This window comes from Syngnathus floridae, chromosome 20 (assembly GCF_059516105.1).
Source record: "Syngnathus floridae isolate MCC-2025c chromosome 20, RoL_Sflo_1.0, whole genome shotgun sequence".
Taxonomy (NCBI): Eukaryota; Metazoa; Chordata; class Actinopteri; order Syngnathiformes; family Syngnathidae; genus Syngnathus; species Syngnathus floridae.
In genome coordinates this window covers 5,088,687-5,112,574 of record NC_142432.1, presented here as the reverse complement: position 1 = coordinate 5,112,574, position 23,888 = coordinate 5,088,687, and the positions used below count along the sequence as shown (strand labels likewise).

Genomic DNA, 23,888 nt, shown 5'->3' with positions numbered 1-23,888 from the left:
TTCTTTCTTTCTTGCCTCCCATGCCATCATGAAAAGGGGAAAAACAAATTAAATTGTCATATTCATCAAATTGTTTTTATTATAATGTAATTTTCCTTTTAATTTCAGTAGTTTTGTATCATTTTGAACCAAAATCGCTGAATTTTTATAGTTATGTTGAAACCAAAGACGAGGCAAAGAAAAAAAGTTCTCCAGCTTTATGACAGGGGGCGCTAGTGATCCCGGGATGCTTCATGCGCCCACCCGTAGAATAAGTTATCTCCAGTTCAAATTAATAGTGAACACCTGAGGAGCAGTCGTCCATTTATTTCGTTTTACATTCGTTTTTGTTTTTCGTTTTTACATTTCGTTTCACAATGGAGGATTACATATTCAAACTCAAACGATTTTCAACTATGGATTTTCCGTCGAAGCAGGAGGTCATCAGTAAAGGAAGAGCAACTCCGGAGTTAAAAGGTTTGATTCGGACAACGGGACTTCGGAGCAGTGTGCTTTATTGAATATTTTTATGTGTGAAGACTGTTCATATAGGATTTTAATTAAAATTGTTCAAATTAAATAATGAATAAGATACTCTAGAGCAGCGTTTCCCAACCTTTTTTGTGACACGGTTAGGTGTCGGACAAATTTTGTGACGTCAGTGCCTCACCGCACGTCACTAGAACTAATTATCACTCCCCATCTTTGTTTTCCTTGTTCAACGACGGACATCTTGAACAAAATGCAACATTATGTCTAGATTTGTTTTGTTGTTCTTCAACAGCCAAAGGCCACGCCCCCAAAAAGTCTTTACCACATCATCACTGTTTCCATTTGCGACAGTGATGTTATTCTTTTTAAAGAGTGGCCTGCGGCCGTGTGAGTCGCCTTTTAAATATTTCAAGCCTAAAACAACAAACATCTTCCATTCCCGAATCTTCACTGGGCAAGAGAGCCAATTAGAAGACAAGCTTCACATCAGTTTTCTCCCTCAAGACGCCACCGTCGCGGAGCAACTCATCCGCGTCACATCAATATATGTCTTTTTCTGATTTAATATGCACGGGAGGAAAGAGGCCAGCCCCATCATCACAGCCGTTAACCACCAGTTACGTTTTGAACGAACCAGAGATTCCCACGCCGCTGTGGCTCCAAGCTTCTTTGCTGAAAAATGCAAAAAACATCAAATACAACATAAAACATTGGCAATCATACAAAGATAATAACGCTCTGTCCATATGAAGCAATAGATGAAAGGGGAGAGAGTCAAAGTCTCTTTTCAGTAGTGGATCAAAGCTACGTTTGAAAAGTCAACAATTAGCCGTAACGTCCAACAGATTGACAAAGAGATTGTAAAATTGCGTCCCTACCGCCTTATCTATCTGTTGCCGCCGGACACAACGGAATTAAACTAGCATGGAAAGCAGACGCTTTGTGGATTGAAGTCTCTCCGAGACAGGGCAGGACTTTTAGGGCCGGCCGTGATGGAGTGTTTCCGACGTGGCGAGATGCCATCCATTGCTCTGTGCTGTTCAATTCCCGAATCCATCCGCATGGCGCTGCTTGATTGCGCACGACGAGTGCCAATGCTGGGCTAAACCATTCATTTGCTCCAACGAAAGTGGCGGAAAGCGCCCGGCGCTCTAGCAAACAGCTGCGTTATTAGTTGTTGATTAAGTTTGTCTGGGAGCTGCTTTTCATTTCCGAAGCTTGGCCGCCGTCGGGAAGCACCCCGTGCCCGATGTTGATCAAAAACAGAAAGTCTTTGCCGCCACATTTAGTAATTCTGCAGAAAACGCCAAGGCTCAGGAACAAATACGCACAAGAAAAAGACGAAGGGCTTAATGCCGCTGAGCCGTCTTGTGTCAATACCAAATTTTATTTCAGATGGTATCGCTCCCACGCTTGTTGCGGCCGCCTTGAAGAAGACATTACGGGCCGTAACAGATGAAAGTTCTCCCGGGATGACTCCATGGTTCAATTGCTAGGGCACAGCCGAGGCACCGCCGCTGCGTGTCCTTTCTTTTTCTCGTAAAGGCAATCAGTCAAGGAAGTCGTCGCATCTCGGGGAACTCGCCGACAGGAACGGTGTTTACTCCATCAAGCCGCCGGCGCCGGCTCTTGTCTCCCGAGATGAACAAAGTAGGCGGGCAAGTGTCGCTGAAATGACGCCTTCCCGCTGAGACGCCTTTGTCAAACTTACCGCTGTGTACAGTCAAAAGCCAAAATGGCTCACCTCGAGCAGCAAACGCTAAACCAACTCTCCTGAATGATGTGTTGAGCTAGCTTCTTTTTCAGTTTGTCAGCTAAAAAGATATGGAAGGCGATTAGATATGGGAAAGCCTGGCCTGTTTATGGTCTACTCGTCTCTAATTCTGCGGAAGCAGTTGTTTTTTTGCCACATTTTATTTAATGACACTCGGCAGATCCTCGTGGTAAGCCTTAAACGCCGCTGATTAGCCGCCCGCGTAAAGACGCATACTAGCATGTCTTCTATAAGCAGTCAACAAGTGCCAGATAGATTTAAGTTGGACGTATTTGGCGGCAGCTTATGTTTTATTCAACGGAGTAAAGGTGGCGGATGGCCGCGTGTGAGTCAGCTATCGTCTTTCTCAGCGCTGCTTTTCTGACGCTCCTCCTCAGCCAAGTCTGGTCTGCTCCTGATAACAGAGAAGCCACCTGAGGGGGCTAGCGCGCGACACCACCTGAGGCCGTCGTAACACCTGACAAGCGAGGAAGGGGGAGACGAGGCTCTTCATCGAGCTTCCGGCGTGTCTGATAAGAATGCGGTGGACATGAGAGATTGAGATGTTTCTGCCTAAACTGCTCACTTCTTCGTGGGTTGCCTTTGGCTTTTGTGGCTCGGGCTATTGATTATCTTGCTCTAACCGAGACTGGCGTGTTGTTGAGCCCCATCCAATAGAAAAGCAATGTTGAACATTATTATGCCGGGCTTCATATTTGATAACTTAGACATGCTTGGTTCTAAAATGTTTGTTTTTGTCTGCTGCATTTGCAGCCCCAAGGAAAATCCATCATTTGTTGCTTTTCTACTGGCTGGTGATTGAAAGTTTCAAGAGTGACTATCAAAAATTTAAGACGCAGCGCCACCCCTGTGTTTGTGGCGTACTTTTGTAATTGCAGTTAAAAAACCTCGTCGGTTTTGGAGTCATAAGACAGGAATGGGTCGTTTCCCACCAGATTCCGTTTGATTGGATGCAAGCAGATCCAACCGGTGGTGTCCTGGCTTGCACGAGCCTCATTGTTCATTTGGTGTGGGGTCACGCCACTGGAGGGCTCTCAATGAGGAGGGGGGGCGCTTCAATTGCAGCCGAGTGAGAATCTCCCCCAAAATGGGACACTTAGCCCCCGTGGGTAAACCTGCACCAGTCGGTTATTTCCCAGTGCCATTTGCAAATTTTCCACCCCGCAAGTGACTTTCTCGGTCGCTTTCCCAAGGTGTGCGCCGCTCAAAACCGGGGCGGGCTGCTCCAGATGTTCCACCGCCACACCTTTTGCGCACATGAATTGTTTCATGATAGCAAGAGACCCCATGGAGCGCCCTCATCTGCTTTTGCTAACATGTGGGAGCGTATGCTAAGAGAGCTAACTCTGTTTGGCAGGGTGGTCATTTGGAATCTCTGGTGCTGAAGGCAGAATGAGCCCACTGGGTCGTCCCACAACCATCTGTCTTTTACGTGCACGCAAAGTTAGGCTGCTGCTTGGGTTGCCACAAATCTTGAAGCAAGGAAGAACGAGATTCCACGTGAGGTGGACACCATCCGTGCTAGCTATGCAAAAAGGCAAGGGTCGGTAATGTTGGGATGATTTCTTCTTGCTTTTCTTCCGAGGCTTTGGCTCTTATAGAGGAAGGCTCCGTGCCAGATGGAGAAATCGCTCTTCAGCTTCTATCTCATATTGTTACTCGACCTTGCACTGTCGCTGCCGAGAAAGAAAAGAAAAACATCTTTTGTGTGGAGTTTGTTCAACGCAATTCAGAGAAGCGAATCGAACCTCGTCTCAAGGCTCCGCTTGAGTGTCTTCTGCTTCGTCACAGGAATCGGCGAGCCATCTGCCGAGTTGTGAAATGCACGTGTCCTCTCTTTTGACACTTTAGCCATCGGGCACGGTAGTAGTTGTTTTGTCCAGCGATTCGCTTTAGGCAGGTCATTATGACCTTTGCCGCGACTCGTCGAGCATTTTCAAACTGCCCCCAAGCTGTGTGTTTGAGGACATTTGTCGGGAGTGGATCGGATTTGCCTTCGGGGCTCAGCCAGGTTCAAAACAGGCAGGCTGTCACATGACCACGAGCCCCAAATTTGACTTTTTAAGGAGCCAAGCAAACATTTGTCACACCTTTCAAATTAAGAGTCTGGGAAAACAAACCTTTGAAGAGCTGCATGTCAAATTATGCTGTCAACGTGTGATGACAAAAATCATTTCCAGCTTCCAAACTCTCACGCACTCACTTATTTTCTCCGGCGCCCCTCCGAGACGGACGTCCGGGTCCAGGCTTCCCGGTCGGTTGCCGGCTACCCAGCGGCCTCGATTCCGCGGCTGCCACATTCGACTCGGTGACTCCCCGTCTTGTAGGTTTCCGTGGCAACAGACGACGACGGAGCTATTCTCAGGGTCGAGCCTTTCATTTTATTTGCTCGAGATGAATAAAGCTTAGAGTCGGAAAGCGAGGAGGAGGCGACCCGGGAGCTGACTCGACGCTCACTTTGTTTGTTTTAATGCTGTGAGCAAGCGTAGGCTATGAAATTCCCCGCTTACAACATAACCCAATGTGGCGCAACTAGCGACTTAGCGAAAAGCAAGCCGGTGCCGCCAAAACTGACTTGGCCTAGCACGTCGCAACCCAAAGTGATGCCCTTCCTCCCTGGGAGGCGCCAACCTAGTTGGGATTGTTATTGTGTTTTGAGAATTCCTGATAGGTCTATTTTGTTAGTTTGCATTGAGTGTTTTTGTGTGTGTTCTTCAGTGGCACTCCTGTGGCGTTTTTGCTTTAGTCAAGTGCCCTCATTGTGAAGGTAATTTCCCTGGCGGGGGCGAGTCTCCTTTGCACGCACACACACTGGCTGTGTACTTGCGTGCCGACATGCTTTTGCGCCTTATTTGTCTTTGTTCTGAACAAACTCAACCCCCGCCCCCCTCCCTCCCTTCCCTCCATCGGCATCACCCACCCGCTGCGTCTGGCGACTTTCTTGTCACGGCGATGAAGGGCACCTGCTGTTCTCAGCCGAAGCCGCCGTCATCTGCTCCCCCCCCCACACACACACATACACACATTACTGACGTCCGCCTGCATGATTCACAAGCGTAGCTCCCTCAGTCGCTTCACAGTTGAGTTTAGGTGAGGCCGAGGCGAGTCACCTTGCGTCACCTTTGATAGCTTTGCGGCAAAAAAAAAAAAGCCTCCCACAGTACAATAGCAGGTCTGTATCTGATAAGATTCTCGCGAGGCCGACTTGCCGCATCGTCACCGCAAATGAAGGACAGAGCATGCCGTAGGTGGCAGAACGCCTCGCGAGATGACAATTCGCGTCAGCCGTCGCCGAGAAGCTTGACAAGGTGACCCAACCCATCGTAACGTAACGCACTGAGCCAAGACAGTGTCGCCTAACCTGCTGCTTTGTCGATACGCGTGGGCCCGCAACGCCATAAAGCCGAGTTGAATGTCCTGCCGAATGTTGCGTAACCTCCACAAGCGAGGAGACGCTCCATTTGCCGCAAGAACGTCTTATTTCTTCTCCAAAAAGTTCCGCGCTCGCAAAGTGCTCCCGGGGGAAACATGAGGAGGAGGATGTGAGCGCACACGTCACTTCAGCCAGACTAAGTGTAGCACACTTTTAAACACCCCTGTGTGTGTAGGTGTGTGTTTGTGTGTGTTCTTTTATTACTCTGCCATTTCCCCCTGCACACATTTATCCAGCCTCAGCTTTACAGCTGCTGTCACTTCCTACCGGGACTAAATCGAAACATTACAACCCAAAAGTCCTCCATCTTTCAATGAGACACACACACACACACACACACACGATGAGATTGCGTCAAAAGCAATGCTGAGTCATGCATCGCCGTTGAAAAATGCCCCTATGGAGCAGACCCACAGGACTATTTGTTTCAAGACGTTTTAAGAGTTGAGCGAATTGAGTTCCGAGCACAGTAGAGGAACCAATTAAACTCACTCGTCAAAGCGGACATCTCAATTTCCATACCGCCGAGCCATCTGTCCCACGTGTGTCGTCACATCTCCCGGCCCGTTAAGGCCACGCGGCTGGTTTGTACACTCATTAAAGGACTAATGAGCGTAACATATGGCGCGGGCGTACTGTTAGCACCTCACCGTGTCTTCTGCGGAGCGAGCAGCTGCCACCTTCACACTTTGCTGCCCTCTAGTGTTGCTTGGGAGCTACGTAGCCAATCAACTCTTCTTCAAAAGATGCACAACCTTAATATACGTGTCGGTACCGGCGGCCGAAAACAAACGAGGTAGCTCAGAACCCGCCGGAGTGACGACAACCTGAGGGCAATCCTTTCCAGAAGGATTACCAACAAGTGACACGTGTAAATACAAAGAGCATTTGAAGCGTCCCACTGTTAAACGTTGGCCGCTCACGAGATGAATAAGAACTTACCCATCCTGAAGACGACTAAAGTCGACAGCAGAGAGGGCGCAGATAAGAGGCAAAGGATTACGGCGCCGAGAAGCTGTCGGCGCCATCTAAGTTCATCTTTATGGCAGATTAGCACAAGCAGGCAGATTTGATGAGTACGTAAATGCCGTTGACATGCGTTTGGGAGATTGCCGGCGCCAAATGTGTACTTTTGTGTGAGCCCCGATCTTCTGTTGATCATAGAACTCATATTTTTGCCTTTATGTGTCAACGGCTCGGCGAAACATTAGCCCAGTCAGACAATTCTCGCTCGAGTCAATCTGCATGAATTGCGTGCCGCTACCGCTAATAGTTGCGCTCCAACGATATTTTAGCCGTTTGATTTTCAGGGTGGCAGGTGCTGGACGCCTCGCGCATCACTATCGGACGAAAGAAACGTTTGAACTGCAGGCTCCCCCCCCAAAAAAAAAAATATGACCGAGGCCGTCGGAGACAAACCAGGGATCCGTTCGTCACGCCGCGCGGCTGAGATTTACTCGGGCATCCCGGCTCCTAAGTGGGCGCGCTGTCGTCTCGCATCAGGACCGACGAGTGTTTGTCGTCTGCGCCGGGATGGCGCGTGCCGTCCCCGGGGCGCCGCTTTCCGCGCCAGATAGCGAATTGAGGTCGAGCCGGAATCTTAAAAGATGGCTTGTGTCAAAGACGGCTCGAGTGTCCAACCTGAGCAAAGGGCGGAATGCTTCCGGCAAGCCGCCGCTGACGTCTTGGAGACAAACGCTAATGCGACGTTCATTGTCGTCTCAAGGAGACGTTGGGAGATTTCAAGGAGGATGGCCTTGACGCAAACATTTGCATCTGATGCAAACATTTGCATCGGATACGTTTTCCAGTTGTGCTGCAGTCCTCATGGAATCATCAGGACCACGACTTATCACAACGCTAGAACCTCGACCTTTCAATCGCCCCAAGAGCAGAACAGTGATTAGTGGTCGGTTTTCCGGCTAATTAAGAAAAACTGCCCGAGAATCCTTAATTATCCCGGAGAGGCTATCTATGAATGAGCTTCTGATTGACCCTGGCCGCCAAGTCTCAACATGATTGGTGTCTCAAAAGATTGCTGGCTGTTGAAGGATCATACATCATTGCCCGGGTTGGACGCAGCTCGTTCCAAACGGTTTTCGTGTTGTTCAGTATGACAAGGGATAAGTTGCGAGAGGCCTCCAGGGGGGGGGGGAGCTTTTTAGCATGCGAACAGGTGCACCGTCAGATTCTGGATGCTAATTAGCTTTGTCGGCATAAAGAGCTGCTAATTTTGCTTGCCGACACGGGTGGCGTTCCCAGCGCGCTTGGCATGCACGTGCATTGTGCCAAAAGAAAGAAAATCTCAGAAAATATTTCCAGGGACGTGCTTGCTTTTGTGAGTTACCTCTACCGCCTGCCATCGCACTGATTTGTGGTTTGACTCCATTTAGTTGGAGTTCAAGTTTGAATTTTTCGCCTACCACTAGCAAGATATTGACTCCGTTTAGTTGGAGTTCAAGTTAGTGCCTTTGAATTTTTTGCCTAGATATTGGTGGCACGTCGTTCCTCTCGAGTACCCCGGGCGACCTTCATCTATCCCAAACAATGAGTCACGGCGGAGGGCGGTGAGATAATGAAGCAACGTTGTGATTGATAACGAGATGTCCTTAATGGCAAACTAATAAAGGGACAACGTGTCACCAGGCGCCAAAAGATGAATTCATTGCGCGTCGGCTTGGCTGGCTCATGCTAATTGTTCCATCTTTGTCCTTGGAAGAAGTTTTGCTCTGGCAAAGAATGATTTTTGCACATTTTTGGCTTCAGCACGACGTGCATGTCACGTGTCCAAATTGAAGTGAAAATCTTTGAGAGGTCTAATCCATGAGATTAACATTAAATTCAAAAGGTGGACAAAATATTAGGAACAGCACCTAGCAATTAATATGTAGTGCAGAGTTGTGGTCTTCATAATATTTGTGAAATTTGAAGACTTACCCCTGAGATTTCAAAATGGGCCTTCAAATATGGGAAAATGGTGGTCCATCGAGCAGCTAGAAGAAGTTCTTGTTAACGAATAAAGTGTTTCTCTCGCTAACAATGAACATATTAGAGTCTCGCATGTTCAGTCAAGGTCAAATATTGTTCGTGTCTTTGCCGCCTCCGCCTCCCATATCCCATGCGACTAATTAGTTTTTCATCAATGAGGACGGAAAAGAAAGAGGAAAAAAATATCATAACAACATTGTCGGAGGCGCGTAGCAACGTCACTGATGGACTTCCTCAGGCGAGACACATGTGAGTCAACCTCGTTTCTGCTTATGATCAAAAATGAATTCAGTGCAAAGACGTCAGTGGATAAAAAAATGTGCACGTACAAAGTGACGCAAGCAGATGTGACTGGAAAATGGTCCATGTGTAAATTGATCATCTCGATCGCTGGCATCGGATAGATCCGAATGTCATCTGCATAGCAATGAAGGGAAATGATGCGCTTGCTTCAAATAAGCCCTGGGGCAGCGCCTCCAATGGAAACAGCAGGGGCCCCATCATTGAACCCTGCGGAGCACCGCACGACAGAGCCAGACTCTTGAGCTCTCCCGTCATTGCCCACCTGGAAAAGAAAATCTGAACACCAGAAAAAAAATTCTCAGTTCTGTTGTCGGGGTAAAAAACACCATCTTAAATTGGATCAGCGCCAATTTGTGCAATAAACGAGCTCGGCAGAGAAGAGCGAGATAATTTGTTGATTTCTACCGGTAGCGACATTTCCTTGGTTGCGGGAATCCAGCTGGCTAAGTTATCTGCCGCTCAGACTCCATTCCACAAGCACACGAGTGGGCTCGCAAATTCCCCCCGTGAGCTGACGCCGCTACCAACATCTGTCTCTTTTGTGCAGTAGCTGCGCTAATTGGCGTCCTCGCAAAACGCTTTTGTAATTAAACCAATCATCGCTGATTAATAGAAATGTAGAGTCAAACTATTTTGTCGAGGTTCTATATTTATCTTGTTGATTCTTGTCTCTTGGCTGATGTTGATTAGGTGTGTGTCACTGTGCACTCATTAAGGCCGCTTGTGCGTGATGATTAGCACTAAACGAGGCCGCTCTTAATTTGGCGGGACATGCTTACGCAGAGTTTGCTTAAAGAATCACTTTACCTTCATTTGGACTTTTTGCTACATGCATAAAAAAGTGGCGGGAATAAATTGTTGACTATTTCATCGCGGACTGAAAGGAGCAAATTGAGGGCTAACAAAGAACTAACAAAAATCTTCTGGCCACTGGGGGCTTTAAATGGCTTTATTGCATTCATCTATTGTGTTTTTCTTCTGTTGAAAAATTGTTCTCCTGCTTCTTAGTGAGTTGCTTGCACGCAACTCACCTGGGAATTTGCACGCTAGCATGCGGGAGCGCTACAAGAGCTAATCGCACGTGATTGATGCCTCAACCCGACTGCACGGAAATAAAACATTTAATATGACATCGTCTTGACTTTTTAGATTCAGAGCCGTGGCAGGGTTAAATATTTCATAATTGGCACTGAAACAAATTAGGGACCGAGCTGCGTGCCTTGTGGTGCTCCGCATGTGATCCAATCCGTCCCAGCCCCGGTTTGTTTTTTGACTTTCTTTGCATTGACTAAAACTAACATTAAAACAATAGATGACATATTTCTGGACATCTTTCTGCTGCTGCTCATTGAGTCGTATCAGCATCAGGACCAGAGACAGCTCCCCCCCCCCCACCCCTTGGAGCTGCACAAACGTCTGCATGCCCGGTACCGTTCTTTCCTACCCCCCTCCAATATAACTCTCCTCCTTCTCCCCCCTCCCACCTGTCCTCCCGCCCAATCAGATCCCACGAGAGCGCGCAGGGAGAAAAGCGCATCCGGCCCGGCGCCGATGAAAGCGAGAGAGGGAGAGGACGGCGGCGTCATCCGTCGAGCGAGCGAGCGGTGTTGAGATATGGCGCGATAAGGACGAGCTGCTGGAGCTGCTGGAGCTGCTGGAGCTACTGGAGCTGCTGGAGCTGGCCAGCGGGTCACATGACAGCAGAGCAAAGCGCACGCACACACCAGCGCAGAGCCCGCCACTCGCTTTTTAGCTGCTTTTTCAACAGCCTGCTTTTGCTCCCGACGCTCTGTGAGTACATTTTTTGCTCCTCTCCCCCTCCCCCTCCTCCTTCTTCATTCTGCTGCCAGTGTTGAGTGAATGCAGCGCTGGCATCCGAGTGCTCGCTTTTCTTTTTTCTTCTTTCTGGCACTTGTTCTTGTGCCTCGCCGCACTTTGCTTTTCAGGCTCGACAGCCTGCAGACGATTTTAGTGTCAAGTGTTTTTTTTTTTTTTTTTGCTGGGGGAGGGTGGCTGTTTTTCTTTCCCATTTTTTATTTTTCTGTCTTTATTTTGATTTCTTTGTGGCTCTTTTGCTTTCGGTGTGCAGTGGAGAATTCTTTTTTGTTTTGTTTTTTTCTTTTCAGGGGACGTTTGGGTACTTTTCTTGCAGCCAAGCTCGCAGGTTGGTGCTTTCTGTCTTATTTTGTCTTTTTTCTTCTTCTTTTTGGAACATTTCATGTCGGATGGACCGTGTTTTTATTTTGCGCCGCCGCACGGGTGAACAGACACCCCCCCACCCCCTCCCCCCAGCTGGTATCCGACGTTAACGTGTGCACAAATCAGCGGAGGTGAAGCAAACGCAACGAAAGGCACCTGTGGCCTTTCTTGCGAGCTGCGGCAGCTTTTATTTTGCCGATTTGGCTGGAAGCTTACCCGACAGAAGCGATCGACGTCTTCGACCACGCGAGCGGCGGGATCGGCACGCGAGCTGTGCTCGGCGGACACGTCTTTAGGTACAAGTGACGATACAAACATTGAAAAAGATAATCGTGCTCACTTTGGAGCTATTCTTTTTTTTCGTATCATTTCATTCTCTTGTAATACTTTTACATTAGGGAATAAGTTTGACGGCCCAAGATTGAAACAGCCAAAAATATAATCATTTTGTTTGTGTTCTAAACTAAATATTGACCAGTGCGGGAATGGGCGTCCACGGTCCAGGGTGAACCCACTTCTTTCACGAAAAGCCTCAATATGAAGCAAATATGAATTGACGAGTCGCTACACAATGTGGGTAATCCCGTGTCGGCTGACTGGAATGTTTCCTCGCCAGCCGTGTTTAATCACCTTGAACGGCAACCTGGTGCCAAAATCTGATCCTCTTTGAACGTTCCAAATCGTACGTCTTCACCCTAAGCCCCTCCCCAATCACATTCTCTTCTGATGTTTGTTATTGTGGCAAGATGGCTCACCGGGTGCCATGACAAGACTTTTTGTGCAAACGTGTAAATGTAAACACGACGCCCCCACCGTGTCTAGGATTCTGGTTTAGTGCCATGCTTTTCATTTCAAGCAGCGTTTGCTTACTTTGTGTTCTATATTTCAAAACATCACAAAACAGAAGACTCACCAAATAAGATGTGTACTCAAGATGTTGACATTTCACTCTACAGAAAAAAAAAAGCATGCTTTAGTTAAATCATTTCAGCCCACTATCTTCATGCTAACATGCTAAAGACTATATTTGCTAACTAAAATTAGCATTTATGTTGCACTAATTTTCAAATACACACACATTGGATCTTCTTCTTGCTCGTAATTGCATCTCTTTCAGTATGCTGCCCGGCATTTTGTGGCACACTGTGGTATGACACTAAATTGGGACTTGCCTGCCACCTAAATTAAGACCATCTCGTTGTTCTGCCGGCCATTGTGCGTCACTGGCGTAGTGAACAAAGACATTAAAAGTAAGTCATCTCATTAGTTTCAGTTTGGTCTTTTTGGAGCCCTTAACTGGACCCAAGGGGCACGTGTGTGTCGTCTGCAAGGGCCAATTAGTCACACTGGCAGGCCAAAACCTGGATGCTTTCTGGATATCCCCGCCACCCCCACGCCATGCCTCTTCTTCTCCCACCGGACCGCTTCCTCGTTATCTGGGCCGAGCCCGGCGCTGGTCGCTCGGTCGGGAGCTTTAAGATATAGCTAGCGTATATGTGGCTGCGTGTATGAATAAAACATCCGGAGCAAGCGGCTTGTATCTGGAGTGCATGCCTCCATTATGGGTAACAATTGGTCTTTTCAATTTTTGGGACATACCATCCTCCACTGGCGTGCCAAGTAGCCAAACGCTCAAAAGTGCCTTGTCGAGGCGAATTTGTTAAGAGCGCATGGCTCGTTCCTTCATTTGTGTCTACGCTAATTTCTCTTGAGAACGAGCTTCCAAGACCTTCCGGCGGGACGGCCAATACTTTGCTGATGTATTTCTACGCGCGGGTTCATCGAGTCCACGCGCATAATGGATCGGGCCTGGCCGGGGGCTTCTCGCAATGAGGCCGCGTTCGAAGCGGCGTTAATTTATTCATTGCGCCTCTAATGGCGCCGTTCATCACATTATGTGGACGAGCCCCGTAACAAACACGCCGCAAATGAGTTTGCCGCGTCACCTATTGATCCGAGCCTCTCTGTTTCCATTGTGCCCTTGTTTTGCTTTCGGCCCTGTGTGTGTGTGTGCGTGTGTGTGAGTAGCGGCGAATGCCACTTTTTGTAACACACAACCGTCATCGTCTTTTGGGATTGATGGTAGCGTGATGCCTTCAGAGATTGCACGATCGGAGGCTTTGTAAGAATTAATATTGATCGTTGCTATGCAGCACGGATGTTATGGGCGGTTGCCATGGTGACCACATGACTGACAGTCAGCTGGCTTTGTGGTCATCGGCCGATGAGAAGCAGACGAACCGGGATGAAAAAAAACAAAAACAAAAAACAAGCGCGTGTTTGAGAGCAGGTGTCGGCGACGCGTCGAAGCGTAAAAGAATGCGCCTGACGGGAACTTCCTGGAGGGGAAATTGCGCGAGGCGCTCTGCCAAAATGCTCCCGCGGGGATCGGCTGAAAGTGCCACAATCACTAGCGCCCCCTGTCGGGACACGTTTGTGCAACTGTTTTGAAGAAAGATCATGCTTGGCGAGTCCAAGTCCAGGGCGCTTTCGTTGCACACGCAAATCGCCGCTAATTGCGCCAAATTAGCGCCTATGTTTAGCCGAGCGGCTCCTGTCCCAGAGAGCGTGCTGCTAATTAGCTTCGCGCCGATCTCAAAAGCAATTTTCGTTTCCGCCGAGAGAGACAAGGAGAGCAATTCGGTGAGCCATGACGAGGACATGTCCGCAAAAAGCATGGCCTTCGTGGAACCTGAGAAACGATTTGCGCGCAATGGAACCTGAGAAATGATTTGCGAGCAATATGTATGCCGGGTCTCCCCTTGGTAGAGGGGGGGGAATTACTCACGCACTCATTGGGAGTAATTAGGAATGTGCCAGGCGCGGGAGTCAACATTCAAGGGATTTTTTTTTTTGGCGTGTGTCTGTTGCCTTACGTAAGTGCCGGAAGCGAAACGAGCGCCGTCCGTCTGCGCACCCAAGCGTGCTCGTCACAGCCGGCCCTCTTGCGATTAGCTCGCGTGCCGTCCTCATTTGCCGCGCCGCCGACAAAGCGGATCTTAAAGGGCCCCCGTGCAAAAAGCACCGCAGAGTTAAGGCGCCTGCGTCATCGGGGAAATCAAAACGTTGAGACGCTTTGCCTTTCTTCTTGTCTTGGCCTAGCCTCCTGGTCACAAAAGCCGTTTATGACGAGTCCGCGAAAACGTCATTAAACTCAGAAAAGGCAAATTGATTTAGCGCGGGAGGCAATTTTGTGCCAAGGCCAACGTTTCCTAAAGACGCAATCTCTTATTTATTCCTCTCAGTAGCATTGTAAAAGAAGTGAGGACACCCCTAAGTGACAAAGATTCTGTGTTAGGCGCTTTCCCGAGGAGACATTTGAGCTCCACTTAGGGCCAATGCGCATTACCTGCACTTGGGTTTTTCCTTGCTGGAAAGCGGCCATTTTGTTCCTCATTCTCGGCGGCTCGTTGAAACGCTTATAAGATTGCCGACGTTTGGCGACCGGCCCGTCCCTCTGCGCAAGGGCCGCCATCAACAACTGCTCAGTGAACATCTTTATTCATTTAACTCACTAAATATGTAGTTAAAATAATAAAAAGGAGAGGGGAGGGGCTACCATATAGCAAACCAGCTCCAGATATTTAGGGCAAGGGCTCACCCTCTCCCCATGGGGGTTGGAGAGGCTTACGATGGAGTGCTGCGATGTCTTTGTTTCCTCCCGCGTACTTGTGGAAGCGCGGCCCACGCGACATCTTTCTTCCCATCAAGCAAGACGAGAGATATTTGTCACACTGGAAGTTTTCCCAAGTGATGCCACTTCATCTTAGGCTAATGAGGCGCAAAGACACGAGCACCACAGTTTAAATCCTGCCGCCAGTTTCCGTTCCGAGGGACGGACGGGCCGGGCCAAAGACTTGCCCCTCGGAGAAGGGGAGGAAGGGTAGCGCAACACCTTCATTTGTAACCTTAAGCTTTGCTCAAAACCCCAACAATGATTTGAAACCCTAGCCAGAAACCTCAAGTGGTGAGGCTAATGCTAACTTGTTTAGCATGTGCTGAAACCCGATGAACGCTTCACTCGTTGACATTTACATTGTGCCGCGGCCTTTTGAGCTCGTTCAGTGCTTAGAAGCTCCAAATGAGCTTATGACAAATGAGCTTTATGAAATGACACACCAAAAACAATGCTAATGTAGCGGCAGTGCCAAGGAAAGGCCTTTCAAATACTAGCTTAGCGGTCGCGCATGTTTAGCCGATGGCGGCTTGATGGATGCCGCGATGGTAAATAGCCCGCGCACCGGATGTCACCACGGAAAATAGCCTCGATGACGGATGAGGCGAGGGGAAGGAAGGCAGAGAGCGACCGAGCGAGACAGCCCCGGGGGCCGCATTCCGAGCCGTTATCCCGTCATGGGAGCCCGGCCGGACTTAATCCCATGCGGGCTGCTCCGCCGGGCAGACGCAAAGGGCCGTTTTGCTACGGCGGCACTTGCAACTTTGAAATAAGACGCCAGCCGGCTGATTCCACGAGAGGGGAGGCTTATGATTCATACTTTGCAAATGAGCCGCTTCTGCGACCGTTGGAAAACCAGACGACGTCTCGTCTGTCAGCGCCTTGATCTCCCGCCGAGCCCTTTGCCTTTCCCGTCAAACGACGGAAAGCGGCTTCACCTCATGCCCCGCTTTGCATTTGACGGATATTTGTCAGCTCACTGATAGCGCTCTATTTTTAATGTTTGTTTCCTCCGCCAAGCAGGTCACATTGTGAGTAAATTTAGAAGTCTATCTTTTGCTGTTTGATGAGCCGAGGTAGCAGTTCAATTAGATTGGATGATCTTTGGTTGAGAGGGTTAGGGTTAGTGGAAAAAAAAGGCTTGAGGTTCCTTAAATTCAGACCTTCAATTCAGGCACATTTTCTTTGTCCTCTGCAAGGGGCTGAGGTGTCTTAGCTGAGGCGTTTTAGTGTCTATTGGGCACAAGATTTCAAACAGCCTCTATGGAGTTGCTACTGACGGGGGAGAAAAGCATCTGTGTCGTCGCCATGGTAACCCTGCCTCGCCTCCTGTGCGTGAGAACGGTCGAGCGCCGACGCTACTTGATGGAAGCGAAGGTGCGCTCTGTTTGCGCTAAGCCACTCGAACGGATATTGCCGGCTGAGGAGGATTCCGGCGCCACGTTCAGCACTTTTCCAAAAGTCAGCTCCGAGTTTTGGACGCTTCAATTGGGCAAACAGCGGCAGAGGTGTGTCGGCCTTGTTTGTTCGGTTCCGTCCAGGCGAGTGGTGTGTTTCCTTTTGTCCTTTCCCGTGCATATTATTGTTCATGATAGAGGGGAATGTGTCTCCATTGCAGGACCACCAGCATTTTTTGGGGGAATTCGAGAAACCCCTTGTAGGTCAAGGGACAACCCGACATCATTCATAGCTGGATGAAAGTGAGCACGCACGCAGGTGCAATTTAATCCTTCACCTCTCATTCGTCATGTTGAACGCTGAGAACATCAATGCCGACTGCGGATTTGCAATTAGCTTGTGTGTGTGTGTGTGTGTGTGTGTGTGTGTGTGTGTGTGTGTGTGTGTGTGTCTAATTGTCAGTGCCGCTGATAAATGTCAAGGCCACGCGCACGCACGGATGCGCACGCACGCGGAGTCGATCTCGTGTCTTGATTGTAACGATCGCAGCTCCTCGGTGCTTCGACGGCGACATTCAAGTGTCATGTTTGCCGTTGAAATGAACGGAAATGTCGATATGTTTGCCGTTGAAATGAACGGAAACGTCAATATATTTGCCTGCAGTATTGTCACTTAGAAAAATGCTCAGTCAAAATTAAACGGAATGTAAAAAAAAGTCATTGAGGGAATCTTTTTTTCCAAAGTAAGAACGTACACGGAGAGTCGTGACACTTAACGTGTGGTTCTCGCGTGTGTCAGGAGTGCGCCCGGCGGAGGATGACCGGCAAAAACCAAACCAGCAACGTGACCAACAAGAATGACCCCCGCTCGCTCAACTCTCGCGTCTTCATCGGCAACCTCAACACGGCCATCGTCAAGAAGACCGACATCGAGGTGATCTTCGCCAAGTACGGCAAGATCGCCGGCTGCTCCGTGCACAAGGGCTACGCCTTCGTGCAGTACATCGGCGAGCGCAACGCCCGGGCGGCGGTGGTGGGCGAAAACGCCCGTGTCATCGCCGGACAGCCTCTGGGTGAGTCGGGACTCGTCGTCCCAGCGACCTGCCCTCTTCTGCGCGCGTGCGCCGCGGTGCTAAGCTAGCCGGGCGAGCGACTCCCAATTCGTCCGTAGCAACCAGAGGCTTCCCTCCTCCGCTACAGCGAAACAAATGCACGACAACACGGTGGACTTGATGCAACGCCCGGCCAGCCCGCTATACGCCGCGTGCTAGCCGCTAAACGCTACGACCCGCTTTCTTCTTGCCGCACATGGCTCCTTCTTTTTGCTTTGCCGCTCGTTCCCGTTGTGATTGACATTCTTGACTCCACATTGGCCGCGTACAAATTGCAGCCGTTTAAAATCCCAACGACTTCTTTTGGGGCCTTTAAGGGGGGTGTTACATAAGATGAGCTGCAGTCGGCCTGACAGCTTCGGAGCATGTCATTCTTGACTCGCTAAAAACCCCCGCCCACCCCGCTTTTCTTTTTCCTTTCTGCCCCTCATCTCCAGCGAGCGAAAACAGTTTGAGCGCTGTTCTGATGTGCCACGGCGGCGCAGGCCTGATTTTTGCCAATGAAGGCAGCAGATGTATGCCATTGGCAGTCGCTGTTGGGGAAGGACAGTCAAAGTTGAGCTTTTTTTCTTTCCCTGCATGATGCTGATGCAAGCTGTTGTGTAAGGGGGCCAAGTGAGCACACACGTGCGTCCTGCCCGCTTTGCATTTCAGCCGCCACACGCCTCCTCGGGGCCTTAAGTAAAGTCACATTTAGCGCCCTCTCTGTTTCTTTCCTAAGTCGCTCGCCGTGCACTTTAAACAAAGCGGATATTTTGACCCAGCAGATTGCATCCATGACTTGATTTGGGCGGGCTGAAGAGCCTAAGCGGCTCCTGAGTTGGCTTCTGCCCGGTGGGGACTTGCTGGGAGCGTCCCATTACAACATTAATGCGCCACGCTGAAGAAGAACAAGTGATGGATCGCCAATCGCGGCACCTCCAAATGGCAGCAGGCGAGAGATGGGCTACATAAATAATAACCCGATTGAGATGCAAAGTCCATCCAGAGCGGATTACAAGGGCAGTCGCGTCGCAATCAATCGTCATTGCGCCAAACGCGTCGCGCGGAAAGCAGCGAGCGTGCAGGCGAGGCCGCACCGAGCGTGTATGGCCAAACGTGGCGGCCAAATTGTTCCGACCGAAGATGGTGACACACGATGGCGTCGCGTTAAAGCGAGCCAATGCCCAGAACATGCAAACTCCACACAGAGAGGGTCGGAGGTGGAATCGAACCCGCACCCTCATAACTGTGAGGCGGACGTGCTAACCAGTGCTCCACCGAGCCGCCCTGGCAACAAATAAGTGCAGCTAATTCTCTGATTAGAAAGGCTCACTTGAGACGCCAGCGGAAGGCCAAGCCGTGAATCAGACGGCCCAGCGCAATGTGTGTGTGTGTGTGTGTGTGTGTGTGTGGTGGGGGTGCATCCGCCCATGTCTGTCAGTATGAGAAACAACCGCTTCAGTGCGCTTGTGTGCGGCTCACCACCGATGGCGTACTCGCTTTTGTGGGAAATTGTGCCACAGTCCAAACCGCGTTGTTCCACCTCACGAAGAATTTTGACACTGAGCGTGATTTTTCCATTTCTCATCGCCGCACCACGTAACTTCAGGTGTGAACCGTCCCATTTTGAGATGTCACGGAATAATAACCGCTTAAAACATGTAGCACATTGTTAGCCGTCCTTGTCATTTTATGGGAAGGGAAGGTCCATGACAGAGAGTCCACGCATTGGCAGGCAGCGTGACCTTTCCGAAGCCGAGCCGTCAATGCCGGCGTGACGGAAAGCGGAATACGGGGAGCAAAATTGCGGCAGAATTATTTGGGGAAACTCGTTTAGCCTGCGCGGCCGCCACAGCGTCTTTTCTGCGACCCGCCGACTCTCCTGCTTAGTGTGCAAATGTGGAGTCAATGCGACGCGCCACTCGAGTGGAATAGAAATAGAAGAGCCTTCAAAAGCGGCCCTAAACTGGCCCCGGGCCACGCTCGGAGTCGGTCCCTCCGCTGCTCGTTGCCTGTGTTTTTGGCCCTCGCATTGATTCGATTAGGACACCACGTTGGCTGCTCACTCGAGTGCGGCAATGGCGTTGGGTGGTGCTCCAAATTGGCAAATGAGTCATTTCAGAGCTCACCATGAGGGAAGCCAGGAACAATCGGGCCAAGAAACTCGTTTGTGCTGAAATGCAGATCCAAATCCATCATGTGTTAGCTCCTCTGATTAAAATGCTTTTGAATTACGGCGCAGTAAAGCATGTCCATCGGGACTGAGACGGTGTCGCACTCAGTTCTGTCAAGGCGTCGCATCCATCAGCGACCATATTTGAGAGGCTGTGAACGTGACGACTCCTCTTCCCTCTCTGCGATGTTTGCCTCCATCTAGTGGACGCTGGCTGTTATTACAAAGCTCCGGACACTTTATTAGCCCTCCCTTCCCTCGTTCCCATTTGGTATGCTCCAAAAGAAGCGTCTCAAGGAGCCAAACAATTCCTTTCACTCAGTGCCTCTCTGCTCAGGAAGTCTTTCTCTCTATATTCTCTCTGGGTTCATCGAGCCCAGCCGCAATTCTGGAGCGCCGTGCCGCTTGAAAATGACCGTGTACGGGGGCAAGTGTCGCACCCGTGGCTGTGAGTTTTCTTTGTCTTTTTTAAGGAGCGTGTGCCGGCCGGCGTCGAGCTGTCAAAATGGCCAGGTGACGTCAAAGTTTGCCCACTTGATGACGTTGACCAATTCATTTCAGCCGCCGCGCGGGCGTATCAGCTTTGTTTGTCACGATTGAAATATTCATATGGCTTCTTCTCGAGGGAGATGTTTTTGTCGCGCGTCGACTGGTCCTTCCGACTTGAAGAATGCAAGATGGCGCTTTGACGTGGAATCGCTTGTGCTTGGGCTTGTGTGCGTCTTCAGACATCAACATGGCCGGCGAGCCCAAACCGTACCGACCCAAAAGCGTCTCCAAGAGGCCCCTCTCGGCGGTCTACAGGTATTGGCACCTGATTCGAAGTTGATTCCATTATCTTCTCCTGTATTCAAATTATAATCTTAATGATGAGACAAATTTTACTTATGTCATGAAATATTTGCTTGTTCTCATCTACAGACTTTCTAATAAGATATTTGGAAATCCTCATTTGCATTTTCTCAGCAAGCGTAAGCGGGATCAATTTGGAGAATCACTCACGTCAAACTTGAAATGACTTGAACGTTTGTGCAATTCGGGGAGCGGACGTCTCGCTCCGCTTCAGTTGACATGGCGTGCGTGCCTCGTCGTTTGGCCTCATCGCGGCCACTCCGGTCCAAGCCGCTTTGCTCATGACGCGGCTGGAATCGGAATAATCAGCCGTCTTCCTGATTTACCTTCTCTCTCCCTCTCGCAGTGGTTACGAGTTTGACTACGAGTACTACAGAGATGACTTCTACGCCAGGTATGTTTTACCTGATGCTAATCAATGTGATATTCCCAACAAAAGCAACAGCTTAAAAATGGTGTGGGTGGGGGGGCTACTTGATTTGAAATTGAGCAGGTCTGATTTGGTTTGAATGCAAATGTCCACTGTTGCTAAGCGACTGTTGGACAGCCACCCCTTACGTGTTATTTTCTTCTCCACTGGTGGAAGAACTTGACTTAAAGCTCTGTTTTGCTTTTGCTGAACACTTTGGCATTGTCCACCACTGAAATATATTTGATTCCATTTTTGTTTTGAGGCTTTTTGACTACCACGGGCGAGCGGCTCCGTCCCCGCGGTCCGCCATCCCCCTGAAACGCTCCAGGGTCCCGCTGGCCTCGTCCCGCCGCGTCAAGACCTCTTCGCCCATCAAGTCGTCCTCATCCTCCACGTCGTCCTTGGGACCCCCCGCCTCCTCCCCCTGCCCCGCTGCCGTCAAAGGTACGTACGGCAAGACGCTTTCTTTCCTAGACAGGTCACAAAGGATGAACCCAAAATGCCCTCGTGGAACTCCCACCAACAAGCCAGCTGAAGATGTTGGCTAAAGAAGCCACGAGCACTCATACTTGATAGCAAACTTGTTGTGCTCCTCGCCAGTCAAGACGGAGCAGCTGCAGACCATCAGGAGGGAGCTGACGCAGATCAAGACCAAGATCGACTCCCTGCTAGGACGCCTGGACAAGATGGAGATGCGGCGGCGAGGCATGTCCGGTGAGGGAACGCTGTCAGCTTAAAAGGGCGTCGGCCGCCAAATCGAAGCGACCGCAGCCTTCTCGTGGAGCTTCCAAATATCTTCTCATATATATCTCCCCCACCATGAGTCCTTGCCTGCATTTTAGACATAAATTCCCGTTTGCTGTGATCGCTGTGCTATGCCGTGTTGATGTCCTCGTGTTTTTCATCGCCGACTAGCACGGCCGTTGATTTTGATCCTCGCAGAGGCTCAAAGGATGTACGAGGACAACCGCGACAGAGGCGACGAGTCAGCGTCGGAAGCGCTCGATGACTCCGGCGAGGAGGGCAATGACGGCGCACCGACGGACGCCGGGGAGATGAGCGACGCCGGTGACGACGACGAGGAAGAGGAGGAAGGCGCCCTTCATCTGGTAAACAAAAAAAAAAGAGGAGCGAGTCTCAGTCTCATGCTCAAGTAAAAGCGAGCGGGCTTATTCATGGACGCCCGGGCCGACGCATTTGTTTCTTAGATTACAACGTGCCGCAATATGAAGCGCGCTCACGGTCTTGACACGTCTTTCTTCCTTTCTTTTCTTCTCTGATCTGCTCCTTTTTTGCAGATGGAAAATCACATTTCCGACGTCGACAACTGAGCACTGGGTAAGCGCATTTCTCTGCACTTTCTCTCTCTTTTTTTCCCCCTCCCTCTTTCTTTCTCTCATTTCTAGCATCTCTTCCAGTAGAGCTCAGTGCTGCCTGGTGCAATCTGGGCTGACTAATAATGCTAGAAGGACTTTTTTTTTTTTTTTTTTTACTTCATTAGCACTCTATATTTACTCGTCATAACATAATTAAATACAATCTCGAGGATTGGGCAATTTGCGCGTCATGATCCATTCGTTGCGACGCCTTGTGTTGTGGGGTGGTGTTCGCGACCTGGCCACCAGGGGGCGGCAGACGTTACTAAAGTTACAAAGCAAGACCCAGCACCGCACAAATGCAATAGATCAGATTTTGAGCCACTTTCTGGGATCTTAGTAAAAGAGTTCGCCTCGCTGCAGGAGGTCGAGGAATTGGCAGTTCCCTTCGCCTGGTGAGGAAGGACGACAACATCAAGATTGGACTGCTTTGGAACTAAATCAAAGCTACCTTATGTAAAAAAAAAATGAGGCAAGCAAGAGGCGGCCACGACTTGGCACTCCCGAAGCTTCCGTTGTGCGCTGGACTGTCATTGTCTCCCATCGAGAAACTTTGGATCATTTCCTACCGTTTGGTCGTCCACAATGGACCGCCTACGACAATTTGAAATCATTTGATTCTCTGCCGGGATGCACGTTGCTTGTCTACAACCGTGCCATTGTTTTCCCTCTTCACTGTTTTTTGCTCAGTAACCAAATGCCGCGTATTTTTTCGTGTATTTTTGTGTGTGCGCACTGAACACGTGTTTACATTTTGTGATTACATGTTATGATAAAAGGTGCCAACTCACCGTGGCCAAAAATTTGACGGCATTCATTGTGCTCCTCTGAATCCGTGAATTTGTTTTTGTTTTTAAATCCTCCTCCTCTTTATCACTTCGTTGCTCTTCTCTGGCCGTCCAGATTCGGAATCGACTGCTGCGCTTTCAAGGCTCACTGCACGCAAATTCCACCTGCAAAAAAAAAATGTTCACAAAAGTCCAATGAATGATTCCAAACATTTTCGTCAAATATGTTTGTGTGTGTGTGTGCGTGCTCACTCCCACCCACTTTAAATATATTTATTAAAACACAGTTAAAAAAATGTTCCAGAGCTGTTGTCACTTTTTAGCTTTCAAGAAACTAAAAAATATATATATATATTGCTCACACAGCTTGAGAAGAAATTCTTTCGTGGAGCTAAAAAGCTCCAAATCCAGACCGATAAAATAAAAGATAAAAAAAAAAAGAAGCGCCGCATCGATGATTTGTGTGCACTGACCCTTTAAATCACAAACTCATATCTAGAATCCAAAACGGCTTGGAACAATCCTTTCTTACCTTCGTTCATTTTGCGAAGCGTTGTAAGTAGAGAGGTTGTTACCATGACAACCGCAGCTAGACTACAAGCGCAGTTGTCTACAGCCCTAGCTGCAGAAAACTGATGTATAGAAAATGTACATTTTTTTGTATCAATATTTTTATCAAAAGCATGTTTACTGTACTTTGTTTTTTTTCAGTTGACGCTCAAATAGAACAAATAGAAAACTATGATAGAACACAATATAAATATATAAAACGGCTGTAAAGAAAAGGAAAGCTCATTGTTGTTTATTGTGTATATAAAACAAGTTGTGTTCTTATGAAGTCAATAAAATGTGTCACGTTTACTTAAATGTGGCTTCTTTCTTAGCTTCTCACTCCAAACAAAGGATCATTTTCAGTTTTGTCTTTGAAATGCTAATGCTATCAAATCGCTTG

At 49.2% G+C, this 23,888-nt stretch overlaps 1 protein-coding gene across 4 annotated transcripts; it reads left to right on the top strand.

The window, feature by feature from the left end:
• Window positions 1–282: 282 nt before the first annotated feature.
• On the top strand, window positions 283–23,803 carry LOC148380904 (RNA-binding Raly-like protein). Of its 4 annotated transcripts, none has more exons than XM_088363758.1 (11): window positions 283–456; window positions 10,474–10,760; window positions 11,096–11,133; window positions 17,041–17,314; window positions 20,237–20,312; window positions 20,707–20,754; window positions 21,035–21,216; window positions 21,373–21,486; window positions 21,715–21,881; window positions 22,071–22,110; window positions 22,512–23,803. In XM_088363758.1, exons 2-10 carry the CDS (start codon window positions 10,664–10,666, stop codon window positions 22,101–22,103), a joined length of 1,029 nt encoding a protein of 342 aa, XP_088219884.1. In that variant the 5' UTR covers window positions 283–456; window positions 10,474–10,663; the 3' UTR covers window positions 22,104–22,110; window positions 22,512–23,803. The 4 variants fall into 4 exon arrangements, with proteins under 4 accessions (XP_088219884.1, XP_088219886.1, XP_088219887.1 ...); XM_088363760.1 differs by having other exon boundaries at window positions 286–456; window positions 11,096–11,464; XM_088363761.1 differs by lacking the exon at window positions 11,096–11,133 and having other exon boundaries at window positions 286–456.
• Window positions 23,804–23,888: the final 85 nt, after the last annotated feature.